The 17,149-nt window shown below is 41.8% G+C and overlaps 1 protein-coding gene across 1 annotated transcript in view; it reads left to right on the forward strand.

Moving 5' to 3' along the window:
• The window catches only part of PKHD1 (PKHD1 ciliary IPT domain containing fibrocystin/polyductin), a 269,688-nt gene that overhangs the window by 229,309 nt on the left and 23,230 nt on the right, over positions 1-17,149 (forward strand). The window contains exon 59 of the mRNA XM_072857760.1: positions 11,411-12,416. Coding sequence (XP_072713861.1) covers positions 11,411-12,416 — 1,006 coding nt within the window. The remainder of the gene's footprint in view (positions 1-11,410; positions 12,417-17,149) is intronic.

The raw sequence follows: 17,149 nt of genomic DNA on the forward strand, positions 1-17,149 counted from the left end.
TCCAAACTAGCTGTCTAGGTTTCCCATATATCCAGTAGAGACAGATACCTCCAGAAATGATACAATCCATCCAAGGAAAAGCAGAAATGAATGACCCTCTAAAAGTCTCTCTCTCTCTCTTCTCTAATGATTATTGTCTAAATGAACATCTTAGACTAGACAATTAGCTTAGACTAGATGCTTAACATTTAGGCAGCTAAAATTAATGTGATGAATCCCATTCTATGTGCTCAGATAATGACTCTAGCCTTTGTATCTCAAATTTTAGCTCTTCAATATGTTTTCATAGGTGTTCAGATTCTGCACTGTGCTTTCAGATTAATTTCGACTTCTAAGGCTTGCCTCCCATTACTGTTCATTGTCATAAATATGTCATGGCATAATATAGCTATCTGTACCTGTAATGAAATCCTTCTGCTTTAAGATTCAACTCCATAGCCCATACAGGACTAATATTGCTGAAAATCACCCTAATAATGTTACTCTTGTGCTTGTGAACCTTTCTGTCATGAGCACAGGCTCTAGGACTCTGCCTTCAGCCAAGGCAGGTACAAATAAGATTTCAACATTTTTTTATAGCTTATCTAGGAAAGAAAGAAAGAAAGAAAGAAAGAAAGAAAGAAAGAAAGAAAGAAAGAAAGAAAGAAAGAAAGAAAGAAAGAAAGAAAGAAAGAAAGAAAGAAAGAAAGAAAGAAAGAAAGAAAGAAAGAAAGAAAGAAAGAAAGAAAGAAAGAAAGAAAGAAAGAAAGAAAGAAAGAAAGAAAGAAAGAAAGAAAGAAAGAAAGAAAGAAAGAAAGAAAGAAAGAAAGAAAGAAAGAAAGAAAGAAAGAAAGAAAGAAAGAAAGAAAGAAAGAAAGAAAGAAAGAAGGAAAGAAAGAAAAAAAGAAAAAAGAAAGAAGGAAGGAAGGAAGGAAAGAAAGACAGACATTGGAGAGAAAGCTGCTGATAAAAAGATATAGGAGGATGGGAAGAGAGCTCTAGAAGTCACTGCACCCATCCATTTGCTCCAAAGTGGTATTTATACTTACACTGCTCCCAGAGAAATGAATATAACCTGCTAAAAAGCTCTTTAATCGTGTTAGTTCCACCAGGTTCCTAATCAGTTAGTTTCAAGGTCTTGTTCTTTTATTTTATTTTATTTTTTTACTAGGAAGATGTTTTTCTAATTTTTAACCTAAATATCCCTGGTTAAAATATTAATACCTTTTTCTTTGTTCTCTGCACATTGAATGTGGGAAACCAACCTTCCTTCTTTCCTTCCTGATCATTTTTATGAAGCTTCTATAAACTAATTATACTCCTTTTATATACTAAATGAAATGTCTGCAGCCTTTCTGGGCTGAACTTGGTATACTTGAAATATGTTTGTTTAAATGGTATATCTGGGAAAAAAAGTCTTTTCAATAAAACAGTTTTACAGAAAAAACTTACACAGTCCAAAAATACCATAATTTCTCAGGTAAAGCTGAAAAGTTAGTAAAATTTTGCTATTTAGTCAAAACATTTGATTTGTTAATGAACAAAAAAAGGGAAAACAATTTTAGGGCAAATAGAATCATAGAATCATTTAGGTTGGACCTTTAAGATCATCAAGTCCACCCGTTAACCTAGCACTGCCAAGTCCACCACTAAACCATGTCCCTAAGCACCACATCTACACGGCGGTGAAGAAATTTCTCCTAATACCCAATCTAAACCTCCCCTGGTGCAACGTGAGGCCGTTTCCTCTTGTCCTATGGCTTGTTCCTTGGGAGAAGAGATCGACACCCACCTCACTCAGGTCGTTGTAGAGAGCGATGAGGTCTCCCCTCAGCCTCCTTTTCTCCAGGCTAAACAACCCCAGTTCCTTCAGCTGCCCCTCATCAGACTTGTTCTCTAGACCCTGAGCTCTGTGCTCTGTGCTGAGCTCTGATCTGTCCTGTCCTTCACCTATGTCTTATAAAAATAATTGTAATTTTTAAGCTTAATTCTAACCCGAATAAATCCAAAATCTACAGGTATTTGGTGTTTTCCTTATGGCCCACTTCTAATGGAAAATTGTTTGGTCTCTGCGAGTCTGTTCCCAGGACCAAAAAAACTGTTCTCATTGGGAAGAAATTATAATAATAATAGTAAAGTGGAGTTCCTTGCAAATTTTATTCTGAGGCACTTCATTTTATCCCCTAACTTTATTTTTGCAGAAGAAAAGGATGATTTGTCTTTGCAGTGACTGCAGGCCAAGGAGGAAAAGAGAAGCTGAGAACTTTCCCATCCATAACAAAACCTGGCAGCGATGGTCTTAATAGAGTTCAAGTTTATTTGACTAATTCTTTCACCACTTGTCAGAGAACATACTTTTGTTTGTGGTAACAAACCGAGCTCTTTCCTCCCCCATTTCTCCAGTGAGTAGCACAAGCACTTGTGTGGAGCACACATTACAGCTAACCGTTATGATGTTTGCTGTCAAACTCATTTATTTATGCAACTGCTGTGGAAAGGCCTGGGGCCCATAAGCAGCCCTGAAAGATTTCAGAGCCCTGGTGTGGGGTCATGAAAGGGAAAGTGAGGGGGAGGGTGAAGCCTCCACTGGTTATGAGAAAGGAACTGACACAGGAAATGGTCACATATGGCACAGATTTATTGTGTCCGGGACTTCCCATTCAAAACTCATTATATCCACAGCTCAGAGCAGTGCATGGCATGGCCACGTTCATTTTTAGGTCTGGCATCTGATGAAATTGCTGTTCTGTTTTCAGGTGGCAGTGGTAGTTTTATCATTCCTTGGCCGGAGAGACGGTGACTGGAACCGCGTCAGCAAAGGCTCTGCCATTGACTGCCCCTCACCTTTATGTTGAGCCCTGGGTATCAGTTTGACTAAAGCTTTGGTCAACAGGGTTGCTGGTCAGGAGGAGAGAAAAATCCTTCTGGGCTTTAAATACACCTAAAGGAAACCAGGAATATCTTAAGGGGAAACATAATGGGAAAAGCTTTCATAGCGACATGAGAAACAAATTGATACTTGCAGAATAGCATGTTTAGAATCACAGAATCATTAGGCTGGAAAATTTAGAATCATAGAATCATTTAGGTTGGACCTTTAAGATCATCAAGTCCACCCGTTAACCTAGCACTGCCAAGTCTACCACTAAACCATGTCCCTAAGCACCACATTTACATGTCTTTTAAATATTTCCAGGGATGGTGACTCAACCACTCCCCCAGGCAGCCTGTTCCAATGCTTGACAACACTTTTGGTGAAGAAATTTTTCTAATATCTAATCCAAGTTGCTCCCCTGGTGCCACTTGAGGCCATTTCCTCTTGTCCTATCACTTGCTGTTTGGGAAAAGAGACCGACCCCCACCTCACTACAACCTCCTTTCAGGTAGCTGTAGAGAGCGATGAGGTCTCCCCTCAGCCTCCTTTTCTCCAGGCTGAACAACCCCAGTTCCCTCAGCCGCTCCTCACAAGACTTCTGCTCTAGACCCTTCACCAGCTTTGTTGCCCTTCTCTGGACACGCTCCAGCCCCTCAATGTCTCTCTTGTAGTGAGGGGCCCAAAACTGAACACAGTATTTGAGGTGTGGCCTCACCAGTGCTGAGTACAGGGGGACAATCACTTCCCTACTCCTGCTGGCCACACTATTTCTCATACAAGCCAGGATGCCATTGGCCTTCTTGGCCACCTGAGCACACTGCCGACTCATATTCAGCCGGCTGTCGACCAACACTCCCAGGTCCTTTTCCGCCAGGCAGCTTTCCAGCCACTCTTCCCCAAGCCTGTAGCGTTGCATGGGGTTGTTGTGACCCAAGTGCAGGACCCGGCACTTGGTCTTGTTGAACCTCATGCAATTGGCCTTGGCCCATCGATCCAGCCTGTCCAGATCCCTCTGCAGAGCCTTCCTACCCTCAAGCAGTTCAACACTCCCGCACAATTTGGTGTTGTCTGCAAACTTACTGAGGGTGCACTTGATCCCCTCATCCAGATCATTGATAAAGATATGAAACAGCACTGGCCCCATACCGAGACCTGGGGAACACCACTTGTAACCGGCTGCCAACTGGATTTAACTCCATTCACCACCACTCTTTGGGCCCGGCCATCCAGCCAGTTCTTTACCCAGCGAAGAGTACACCCATCCAAGCCATGAGCAGCCAGTTTCTCCAGGAGAATGCTGTGGGAAACTGTGTCAAAGGCTTTACTAAAGTCCAGATAGACAACATCCACAGCCTTCCCCTCATCCACTAGCGGGTCACCTTGTCATAGAAGGAAATCAGGTTAGTCAAGCAGGACCTGCCTTTCCTAAACCCATGCTGACTGGGCCTCATCACCTGCTTGTCCTGTACGTGCCATGTGATGGCACTCAGGATGGTCCCCTCCATAACTTTCCCTGGCATCGAGGTCAGACTGACAGTCCTGTAGTTCCCCAGATCCTCCTTCCAGCCCTTCTTGTAGATGGGTGTCAGATTTGCTAACCTCCAGTCAACTGGAATTTTTTCAAAGGTGAAATAATTTGGACCAAAAGATGGTTCTCTTTGCATTTTTCTCTTTTAATCATCCTTTTTGGGAGACAGAATCCCTCTCACACCCAGCTGTTGGCTCTTTGAATGATGGGTAGTGAATTTAAGAGGATTGTGGGAATTGCTTGTTTATATTCTCTGCTTCATGAGAATATCTAAAAGCTCTAGTCAGGGCCCTGGGTGCTATTTTGCTACGTGCTGTACAAAAAACCATTATTTCCACTCCTTAGCTGTGTATTGATAGATCCTCCAAGCCCTCAAGAAGGCTGCGGAGACCTCTCCTGTGCTTTCCCATAGGGTTCACTCTGTCCTGTTCACTCCAGTCCCATGCCACACTTTTGATTGCATTACAGTAGTGTTTAAGGTAATGACTCCTGCAACATCTTTTTGTCCTTCATTCAGGGTTACAATTTAAGGGTGCTTAATTTACAGCACTTTTGGGGACTCTCTGAAAATGCACAGAATCATGATGCATAGATCAATTATGCTGTTTAATCCTTTTTGTCTCCATGTACAATATAATGTCAGGTAAAGCTTCTTTTGTCACCATATTGGATTTATTCCCTAAATAAGCATTCTGGGGAACTTTGTGTTGTCAGGTTGGTTAAAATGACTAAAGTTCTCTAATCATTAATGATAATGTGGACAAAAATCCTCCCTAATTGTGTCTTTCTGATTAAGTTTAATAAAATGACAGACAAACTGCTCTGGGCCAGTGCTGACAATAGTAGGAATGGACCCAATGTCTACCGAGTCAAGTAATGCTAGGGTATGGGCACTGGAGCTTCCTAGTTACTCCTGCTATATCCACAGAACAGCTCCAAGCCCAGTTTGGTCCCAGGCAACCCAGCAGTGTCCAAGACAATTCCTGGGCACTTTCCAGAAATTAGCACAAATCAGGAGCCGGTCCAAAAGGGCAGTTTGGAGGTGGCCACCATCTTTTGGAGGCTCAGTGACTTTAATACTACTGGAATGCCACGCCAGCTGGCCTCAGGGACAAGGAACTGATCTTGGCACTGGTTATTTTATTAGTTTTGATGCATGCAATGCTGTAGCTGCTCAGTTTCAGCCTGGTCTTCTGGCACAGACAGCCAAGGTATTTCCACGTGTGGTCACCTTGTGGTGGCAGTAGGGCATTTGAGAAGTTCCATGGCACTATAAGTAACATCCCTTAATTCAACAATGACACAAGGCCTGGGATGGGCAACCTCCCTAAAGGGCACTTCAGATTTACTGACCCACCTCCTTTGAGAGGGCTCAAGATATATTCTCCTAGCTAGGTCATTCTCCTTCCCAGCTTTTCACAGTTTTGTGAGACAGGTTTGATATTTTATCTCAAATACAAAGACCAAAAATGGTGTCTCTGACTCAGGAGGTTCCTGACCTGTAAATCACTGAAAGCTTGGGGAGCATTATGGGTGAACGTTGCTATATGCATGCCTTGTTCCCATGCTCTTTTTAGATGACTCTTTTTGATTACTGCTGGGGAGCATCCTGGCCTAGATGGGCTTCTGGTCTCTCTTCTTAAGGCTTGATTTGTGTATTTATGCTTTAAGGCCAAGAATGACTTATTGCTATAGTCTCTGGGAACTGGAAAACTGTGCAATTTTTTGTTCATAACCTGTAAAGAAATACTATCATTCATAGTATATGTGCCATACCTCTTAGGCATGGAGGAGCTCTGAAGGGTTGGTGCCAGCATAAAAATATATAACCATTTGAAAGATGCAAATAGCGCTTGATTTCACAGTGAATAAATACTAGCAACACGTGCAGCCATATCAATGTATGCAAAAAATGAATGCAAGAACAAATATTTAACGTACTACACCTGTTTTTCTGTGGATTTGTATGTGAAAAGGAAGGGCTAATACAGATCCTGTTGTGTGTAACAAGGGTGAGCTTGTTACACACAAGTGTAAACTTGTTTGTAAAACAAAAACTACAGTTTTTGTTTTCAGTGGGAGCACTAATAACTGTTTTTTCTCTACTTGGGCACCTACTTTTGCAAAACTTATAGGAACACGGTATCTTTCAGTCCACAAAAATGACTGAAATTGGCCAGGGGATTCAAAGTTTTTATGGAGGAATGATAAACAGGGGAGCATAAAAATCCACATAGTGTGATGTTAAGAGACTCATTTCCTTCTAAAATAGTTTTATTTAAAAGAAAGAATTAACAGCCTAAAGCAATCACTCCATTTTTATTTACACGGTCCCTGCTATGAGTTTATATTTATGTGTGTGTAACACACACATGTACGTACACAAATACACAAGCAAGCACACATGCCACCGTGCATTCCTATGCGTGTGTTCCCAACACACACCTTGCAAGAAACCTGCCACAAATAAGTTACTCGGCATTGCATATCTGTGTGTTTGTCCCCCTCCGGGAACACTGGTAAACTCAATTGAGTGATATCCCTAATTTACAGTCAGTGAGTTTTCTAAAAATGTTGGGGGATGCCTTGTCTCAACATTCGCTGAAGCTGATGGGCTTGTTTTTGCTTTCCTACATAAAGAATTACAAGATCAGTGTCTGCAGAGCCGTTGCTTTCAAAGGATGAGTGAGTAGGCATGAGGACCCTATGCCAGGGATTAGACAGGAGACTCGGGGCCAAAATTTTTTATAGGGAACATCTGAATTCAAGAAACCTAGAAAACCTTTTGTATAGCAAAAACGACTGACCTCAGAATAATTTACCTTCACTAGATTTCTAAGGTCCTATGGCTGGGCCCCTTCTTTTTTTTATTTCACATTTGAATGTCAGCAGGTCAAAAGGAACAGTTAATGCTGATGACTATTTCCCCCTCAGCAAAGATATGTGCTGGCCAGCCCAAGGCCAATGAATCGCAATTTCTAAACAGTGTCCCATTTATCTCTCCCCTCCCCCTTCCTCCCCTACTCGTTTTTATATTTTTGTAACTATAATTGTAGTTAAATTAGAAGTAACTGACGGGCAAATCCAGTCAGATGGAAAGAAAATTGCAGGAGATTTATTTTATTTTGATAAAAAACTGACGTTGCCTTTTGTTTTTGTCAAAAAACGACTATATTTTTCCTTGTACCATGAATTGTGAAATCTATCACGAAATGGGTAAAAATTATTGAAGGAAATGGTGGTGTTAACCTGAAGGGGAAAATCATTAATGTTGATGTATTTCATTCAATTTTAAATGTAGAATTTATTTTATTTTATTTTATTTATTTGACGTTGGGGAACTAGGGAAAAGGCAGGAGACTTGCAACGGACTCTATGTGCCTTTAAGTCAAAACATCTATTTTAAAAATACTCTTCCCTCCTTCCCTCCTGCTCCATTTTTCTAAATAAAGGATATGAGATGTTGTTGTTGTTGGTGGTTTTTTTCCTAAGCAAAGAAGACCCCTTCGGCGCATTTTTCTTTTCAAATGTGAAATGAGGTGGAAAATCCTCATTTCACGACAGGAAGGACAAATATTGACACAAAGTTAATATTTGTCAGGAGCCCTAGAAGCAACCTGAGTGCTAAAATCTCATATAGATATATATGTTTGTGTGTCTATGTGTGTGTGTGCATGTATATAATTAAATAATAAACTTGACTTGATGATAGGGAAATCTGCGGAAAGCAAAGTCTGCTCTCTAAGGCTGAAGAAATAGCTGGAGAGGGTGGACACACACACTCTCCAAATATTATTTGTCTCTCTTTCATGCAGCAAGTGGGACACACACACAGCACACGTGCCCATGCAAACACCCCCTCCACACATGCCTTCTTCCTCTGCTCGGGTACACGCAGCTCCTGGTGTGCCGTTCAGCCTCGTCCATGCACACATTGCTACAGGTATGGACACCTTCTCCATCTTTCCCACCCATTTGTAGGGTCTCCAGTCGACTTGCACTCTTTCTTTTTTCCCCATTTTTTCCCCCCTCTCACACACATGTGTGTGCAAACACACATGCACATGCAAATATAACCTGTTTAATCTAATTTCACCCATTGCAGGGGGATGCTTCTGGAATTTATCACTGTTATTGTTCATCGCCAATGTAAATAGCACATGTCAGCTCAATATTCAGTGGTCACTCAGTATTTATTAAGTCCTGTCCACTCTGGCCTTTTTTAGAGGAAAGCCCCGGGGCAGATTAGCTGCTGGCCCTGACGCGCCGCGTCACTTATCTATTCGCATTGATTATGAGAGTCAGCTGTGGCCAGGACTCACTTTTTCCTTCTCCTCTCAGACCCCTCTTACAAGCACCCCTGCTTGGATTTTCATGAGGAAATAATCAGATTAGGGCTTCAGCGGCGAGTTCATATGGAGTTCTCTTTCTCCAATGTGCTACTAACTAAATAAACGTGTTTTGTGGTAAATTGTAAATGACATTATGATTACTAAGGCCAGCATGGGTTTCATTTAAAAGTGATCGAAATTGCAGGCTGCAGAAATTGTGACTGGCAGATAAGGCCATTTGGAAGGAGACAAGCAACGATATGTGTGCGTGCATGGGCGTGTGTGTGTGTGTGTGTACAGGAAACCAAGCAAACCGACTTTGCAAGGCAGGCAGGGTAAAGGAAAGTCCTGGGAAATCACAAAATATCAGTAAATCCCATTTGTAGACAAGAGAAATGTCACTGGGGGGAGATGGGGGGGTTCCGGGAGAGCAGACGTTGAGATCTGTCAGCCTTTGTGGGCTGGCTGCCTGCTGCAGCGTGCGTCCTCCCAGCTCTCCAGGACAATACCAAATCTCTCTGAGTACAGTGTTTCCACTTCTGCTTCTGAATGGAGCTGCTGCTCCCTTTCCCTTTGCCCCCAGCACATGCCAATAGCAAAATACTTACACTGATAAAGCAAAAAAAAGGGAAAGGCAAGAAAAAGGGAAAGAAAATGGTAAGCTGGTGTCTAAATATAGGGCCTTTTGCACAGATATTATCTGATTTGGACCTCCTCCCTGAACAAAGCTTGACATTTATGTAATTTCATTGCTTTCCTTGGTGACGTGCAGAGCGAGAGCTCATTCTGGGAAATGCTCACAGACCTGGGTAGCAGTCTGCACATGAGGAATCCCCTTGAAATAAATCATGGGTAAGTGTCCACAGGATACAGGCATTGAGATGTGCTTATAAACAGAGCCCAGACTGATTTCTCATAGTTCATATCTTTTCCAGGAGTCTGGTATTTTCTTCTAGCAGTGAGTTTCACAGTTACAATGTTTCCTTGATAAGGGGAATGCCCTTTTATTCATCCTAAACTTAGTGACTCTCAAGGATGTTGCTGTCCCTTTCTTTTATATTAACACTAAGCATTGCTGATCTGCATGCATGTCCTCAAAGCTACTGAATGAGGAATGCAGGGTTAGTTTAGACATTGGCCGTGCCTTGCCTAACATGTTCATGAGCACAGCTAACTAGGGAAGGAGCAAGCTCAGGGAAGAAAGGAGGATTATAGCTGGCTACAGCAGCAAATTCCTCCTTTGATTTTATTTTGAAGAGAGGAAGGGAAAACAGAAACACACGTCTTTTCCTAAGATGCTCCAGGCAGAAATGTTTATGTTTTTCGTGCCCGTATCCAAACTTACTTTTATTTTCTCTTTATAATCAGTGATTATCTCATCATTACAGCCTGAGGCACAATTTCTCTCATCTTAAAGCAGAGATCTATATTTGGTCAGATGGAGCATACCCTAACTCAGAAGACTGTATGGATTACATCTTTTCTGTATAGATCATTTCATAAAAGGATCCTCTTGACTTGTCTCCATAGACACTTGGGATGGGATTCGGTGGCAAATTCTGACATACACGGAAGTGTCTTAGCTCCTGTTATAATCAGTGAAAGAATACCTACAGTGTTACCTAAAGTGGCTCTTGTACTCCCATGGATCATGTGGTACATCTACAGATGTTGTAGCTACCCAAAGAATTCCGGAGGACGTTATGCACTTGTGTTTCAGTGACAGGACCGTACCTCTGGTCAATAAAGTCAGAGGATTGTAAGGGGCAATCCAGCTGACAAAACAGATGTATTTTAGGGTGAATATCATTGCTTTCTAAACTTCTTTATATTGATGGCTGGGGAATTGGGAGTTTGTCAGTTATCATAAATGTGTGTCTAGTGTAATTTCAGGTGCTGTGGGGTGTCCCACCAGGCCTCCAGCTGCCACCTGTGAAGCGCATAGGTCTTCTGTAGACCCTGTGTCACATGTCTCATATACCTCAGGGTATCCGATGAGATACTAGATGCCTGCCTGTGGGCAAATGATTTAAACTCCAGATCTCCACTGTCTGCAATGGGAGCTTAGACACTTGGAGCACATGTAAGGGTCTCAGCTATTTGTAGGTGTCTGAATCTGGTGCTTTCTTCTAGCTCTAAAACTCGGTGAGGTGGTTCACCGCTGGAGCAGATTTATGTTCTGGTCCTTTCTAGTTTTCTTGTTTGAGATACAATCCCTGTGAGGTGGATGACAGGGCTTTGTGTAGAGTTACATTATCTTTCCAAAGAATTGCAGTCATGCCCTGATTTATTACCCTGCTACAGGCCGAGAACAAGGAGAATGTGGAAGACATAAGGACATAGGGACATAGTGTTGGGTCAGACCAAAGGTCCATCTAACACGCCTGCGTTTTCAACAGTGGCCATAATTTGATACCTAGAAAGAACAAGGCAAGTGTATATGGTACTTATCTGTCATTCATTAGCAGTCTTCAACCATTTTTAGCTCAAGGACACCTTGAGGTAGGCGTGGTTTCTACCTATTTAATATCCCTTCATGTCCAGGCTTCTCTTAAAACTATGTAAAATTTTAGCACCAACAAAAGTGACTTTGAGCAGTAAATAGGAAAATAAGCAGCTATACCACAAACTGTTGAGATGATGTCTGTAACAATTCATATTTTTTTTCTCTCCCCATCTCCCTTTATTCTCTTCCAGGAATTTACAGAGATGACAGCAAGTGTATCTTCAAGCCCTCAGTACAAGGCTACTTCTGCAAACAGGCAGATCACTCACTTGTCATCCTAGAAAACTTGGACCCCAGTATGGTCAGCCAGAGACTGTTTCCAGTGATAGCAATGACTGGCAGCTTTATGGACACCTTCAGTGATGTGACATCACATGCATCGTGTTATCCTGCAGAGCATCATTCTACTTTCTTTTCTGTGTTGCCATCCACCAAGCTTGCTACAATTTGCTTCCCAGACCAAGCACCTCTGACTTTCAGACTCTACCTCCTCAGTGGCCAAAATGCAACCAGACTGCCCCTTGCTATATTCTACAATGAACCACTCAGCCTTCGTGTTTTCATTCAAGGGAAGTATGTCTCTCCAACCCCATTTTCTTTCTCACTGAATGAAGGGGCAGGAGCCAATTACTTTAGCTTTGAGGACAATCTTCTGTATGTTCTCCTGCATGAGAAGGAACCTGTAGAAATACTTGCTGGCCTTTCCCTTCTTGTGGCTTTCACTGTAACTGAGGCTGTTGGGAAAGAGGATGAAGCAAGTACAATATATCGATTAGCTGATTACTTGAAGATTGGTCATGACCAAGTCAGAGTAGTCCATCATGTGCTGGGAGGTGAAAGCATGTTGAAGGTAATCTCGGCCAATGCTAGCAAAAAGAAATATCACTGCCCTAACATGGCATTTTGTACAGCCTTTCATAGCAGGTCTAGCTCACAGAAAGTGGGGAGAGGACCAGTGAGTACTCAAGCTCTGCAGCCATCTGATGCGGCTGGTCTATCAAGAGTGCTCATCATTGAACTTAGTGATCCACCAGGCCATCCAAGAAATGAGTTGACGAGTGACAGCTTAAAGAGTTTGGCCAGGACAATTATCAACACTCATCAGACTGGAGATCTTCAGAGAAGCCTTGGCTTGCCAGTTGATACCTTAATGGTGACTCAGCCTGCCTTACTGTTTCCAGCAGAAGCTAACAATAGGTAAGTATCAGATGCAGCATCAGCAGATACTGATTTAAGTGTAGCGAGGCAATTTAACCACTTGATCTGCTTATTAAGATAGGGAGTAAGTTCTACATTGACCGAAATATGACTAACTATGGTGAAACACATTTTAAAGTTTCCATGACAGAGCTATGCTCAAGTACCAGCTGGACTCCTGAGAGGGAATTAGCATGTTATTATGCTGGTGCTCAGGGATCTCTGTAGTGCAGAGGTGTCCATGATGCTTTAAACCAGGAATAGAGCTCCTGAATGTTTGCCTGAAACTGTAAAGTATTGGGTAAAGTAAATGTTTCTAAAGAAGTTCAGACTACAATAGGTCTTAAATTTTAAACAATTAAATCTATAAATGTTTCTAAATTGAGGGAGCATCAGAGATATGTTATGAAAGACGGGTTGTTGCCTTAGCTAACTTGTGGGTCTAAACCTTGATTCATATACTTTTAAACTTTAAGGCCAGAAATGACTGTTTAATCTGCTACTTCAATCTCCTGCATGACACAGGCCACTGCTGTTCACTTTGATACCTCAATGTTGACCTTTCTTTTTGGCTAAAATACCTGTAAACCATCTCATCTTGAAGACACAAGAGCTGGACATATCCAATACTACCTGAATGTGTGCCTAGATGTTGGATGCTATCCCCGTTTTCACTGTCACAAGTACTTGCCCACTTTTTCTTGTCAGCCTCTCTGTCTCCAGCTTCCCGTTAGAGTCTCTTGTTCTTTCCTTCACTGTTATATCAGTGAGTTTCTGGGCATTGACTCTTCCTCCTCCTCCAGATACCTCCAGAGTAATCAAATCACTTAGCTGTCTGCTTTTTAATAAATTGAAAGGTTTGAGTTCTGGAGAGTGTTTCTTTCCTTCTCTGTCTCTGTTTTCTGAATCCTTTTTGAAGCATGTATGTCTGAAAAGCCAACAGTTTTTCTCCATATCAGTGCCATACACAAAAGTGGTACTAAATCCCATTTTCTACTGACAGAATTCAATGATCCCATTAGCCCATTTTTCCACAGAAATAGGAGAGCTCATGATCCTCTCTTTGCTCACTGTATTCGCTAATTCCTTTTCAGTTCTAGCTTTCCAGGACCAAATCCATCCAGTTTGTTTGCTCAGATCCAACACACCACATGGTCTAGGTGCCCATGTTTGACTGTTTTCTCCATAATGTATCAGCCCACCAACCCTTCTGTGCATTTTATGTTTATTTTTGTTTCTTGATGTAGATAAAGCATCAGGCCAGCAGCTGATTTTGACAGAACAACACAGGACACCCCTTTACTTTATAATGATTTCCCAATGGGAGCTACCTTTTGAGCTCTGTCAGTTACCTAGTTCTTGTATTTTTTATTGATGTTCTGTACCAAGACTCAGTTTTTGAAGGTCATTTTCTTTCACTTCTCCACAGGAACAAACAACCCTTTCTGTCCCTCCTTCCTCTGTCCCCATCTTGCTCTTTTCAGCCTCTTGCAGCCACTATTTGCATGGCCCAGGTGGCAGCCCTTATCTGCAGAGAAGGCTGTGAGGAGCAAGGCTGGAAAGGGAGCAGACATCAGTGTATTTCAGCCTCAGATCCTGAATCTGTATTAAAAGCATATGGGAAATATGAAAAAGGTAATATCCCATCTGTTTTTAATAGGGGACATGGGATTTGATGTTTGGCAACCTTATTGTGTACTCTCTTGATATTGCATAATGTTATTTTTTGATGTTGTGCACTACTGAGCCTTACCCAAGTATCAGTATATTCCATCTGTGCAAGAAAGAAATTGGATTTGTCTAAGACTTACTTTCTCTAATTAATACCATATCCTCTAACATTTACCACTGACCCCTGTACCATCCTGATGTCTGTTGACTGCTAGTGATACAAACTACTATTCATACACTTAACTTTTCTACTAGGCACTGTGTGGCTTATGGTATTGAAGCACCCACAGTAAGGACACTGGTCTGTGACCATAGGAGTCTTTGTTTTGTTTTGTTATTTGGTTTTGTTTTATTGGTTTTGGTTTTGTGGTTTTTTTTTTTTAGTGATGTTATATTAAGCACAGTGGGAAATTATTATTTGCAAGATCAAATCTTAAATCATTCAAACTCTGAAAATATACAATATTTTTTATCAGCAGAACTAGCATCACTATTGTCAGTGGGGGTATTTGTGTTACGATGTAGGAGACTACAAAATGGGACAGCAAAAAAATGTTGTAGGAAGTTTTACAGCCTGTGATAGGAAATGTTATCCTGTCTTTATGCTATCCCAAGACATGCCATAGCCTGCAGAGTGTGACAGGCACAGGACCCCTCATTCAGTGTGTCCATTACTGATGATCAGAACAAGAGGAGCAATAGCTACACTGTGGGAAAGGAACAAGGTATATGTTTGTTAGAGCAAGTTCCCCAGAACCCCATTAAAGCCTATAGGTCCCTGAATGCATCAGTGTAACATCATGGCGGGGGAAGCAGAGATCACCTAAAGGAGAGGACCACCCTCCTCTGTGTGCCAGGGAAGAAACCTTGTGGCTGCCTTTTTTCAGGCAAAAAATGACGTCTTCTCCACAGTGGGGACTGTTCTACTAGCTGGGATTTGCCTTCCCGTCTGTGCATGCCATGAAATCAGTGTAAGCAGTGAGGATCAGGACAGGTGCCTAGGAAGAAGGCTGTTTTATTACAGGGACAAGAGCAGTGCTAGCTTGAAGCCATAGATTCACCGTCTCAATAGGGGAAGACCTGGGACATATATTCAAGAGAATACTAACATCACCAGATCATAGGACCAGTTCAGAGCTCATCTACCCTTAGCTGCTTGGGCTCCTCTGCAGTGTTATTTATTGTTGCCCATCAGTCATAGCTTTTCTGGAATTACTCATGGCTGACATTTCTGATGCAATAAGGCCACAGATAACTTGTGAAATGAAATCAGAGTTTTCCTGTTGGGACATGTAGTATCCCCACTGTCTATCTGTCTCTCTTTAGGCAGTACCTGTTAGCACAGGCAAGGATAATGGGGCTGGGATTACAAGTCAGGCTAAGTATTCCCATGTATTTTTCTGTGGAAGGAAAAGAGAAATATTTTCACCCCTGAGTCGTGCAAAATCCAATCGGGCTGTCAGATATACACAGAATCTGCACTTGTGATGAGCCACTGTCCCTGCGGTTTCAGACTAGTGGCTCCTCTTGCATCAAGACAACAACAAAAACAGCTTTGATCAGCAGAGACTGGGTGCTCGTCTTTGCAGCACAGGACGGTGAGGCTGAAGGGAGCCTTGGGAACCTTGCTGTGGTCGGGTAGCTAGGCAGTAAGTCTGTATATCACATTGCCAAGCCTTTAAAAAAATGACTTGTCTGTTGTCATTTTAAATGTTTGTTACATTATTGTAATTTAACTCCTTTGTTAGGGTCACTACAAGCACAGCTCATTGGTTTGTCAAGGAAAGACAGAGGTGATTGCTATGACTGCTATAGTCTTGCACAGCTAGAGAATCAGAGAGATGACTATCACATAGCTATATCTTCCTGCGAATGTCTGCGTATTAATATATACTGCAATGTATTTACAGATAGAAATCTCTGTTTTGCAAAGTTTGCCTAATATCAATATAAATATAAAAGTGAAAAAACAAGAGAGCACAACAGCGAATATATTGTGCGTGTTTGTGTGGGTGCCTTTATACAAAATCAGAAATATAAAGCTAGACAGTCATCCAGAAGCCATTTAGGCCATATTCCCACACTAGAGCAGGGTACTTTTTTCCTTCTTGATGGACCTTTAACCTGCTACAAACTGAAATTTGCAGGCATTAATCTTTCTTTATTAAGAGTTATGTTTGGGGTAGCATGTGAAAAATAGTGTGTGTGCAGGAAATAATGGTGTTTGAGACTCACAGCAAAAAATAAAAGTGAAGCAAATCATCAAAGAACTGCTCATTCAGTCAGCGATACCCATGTAGAGGACTAAATGAGAAATTACTACTAATTCGCTATGTCACACGACACATACACAGGCAAGCAGGGTTAGAAGTCCAAACTAGATTAATTCTGACACATCCTAACCCCAAAGTGCTTGGGTTTGGTAACCTTCATGCAGGTTTCAGGCAGGCTGCTGTAGGGAATTGCACAGGGTTTTTTCCTGTGTGGGGATCTAACTTTTCCTCCAGTGGGTAGGCAAAGGCAGGATGCTAAAAATCGTGACCTCAGAGCCGCAGCTATTGCAGCACTTGAGGCTCTGTCAAGGTTTTATCTTCCACACACCCCTGAAGTAAAGATGTGGAAAAGGTGATACGCAGGAGCTTAAATCGTAAGCTTAAAATCTCCTTAAAATTAAGGTTACATAATTTTAAGTCAGACGTTCACAGGAACGCTGTAGAGGGTATATTCTTGTGTAGCATGTGCCACTCTGCTTGTTGATGTACAAAAAAGACAAACTTGCTTCAAGTAGATACAGGGAAGGACATTTAAGATGATCATGGAAACAGTGTTTATTTTAAGATGTAAGGAATAAAAGAGTTTGGTTTGTTTAACTTGGCAAAGCAAGGCTGAGGGGACATATCATCCTATCTGTGAAAATATGTTGGAAAACTAAATACCATAGAGGAAGCTCTAGACACTAACGGACAATGACAGCACAGGAACAAATGGGTGTAAAGTATCAAGAGGTAAATTTGCGTTTAAAAATAGAAGATTCCTCCTCAGAGAATAAACGGGAAGACCTG

The sequence above is a fragment of the Ciconia boyciana genome, chromosome 3 (genome assembly GCF_034638445.1).
Source record: "Ciconia boyciana chromosome 3, ASM3463844v1, whole genome shotgun sequence".
NCBI classification, from domain to species: Eukaryota; Metazoa; Chordata; class Aves; order Ciconiiformes; family Ciconiidae; genus Ciconia; species Ciconia boyciana.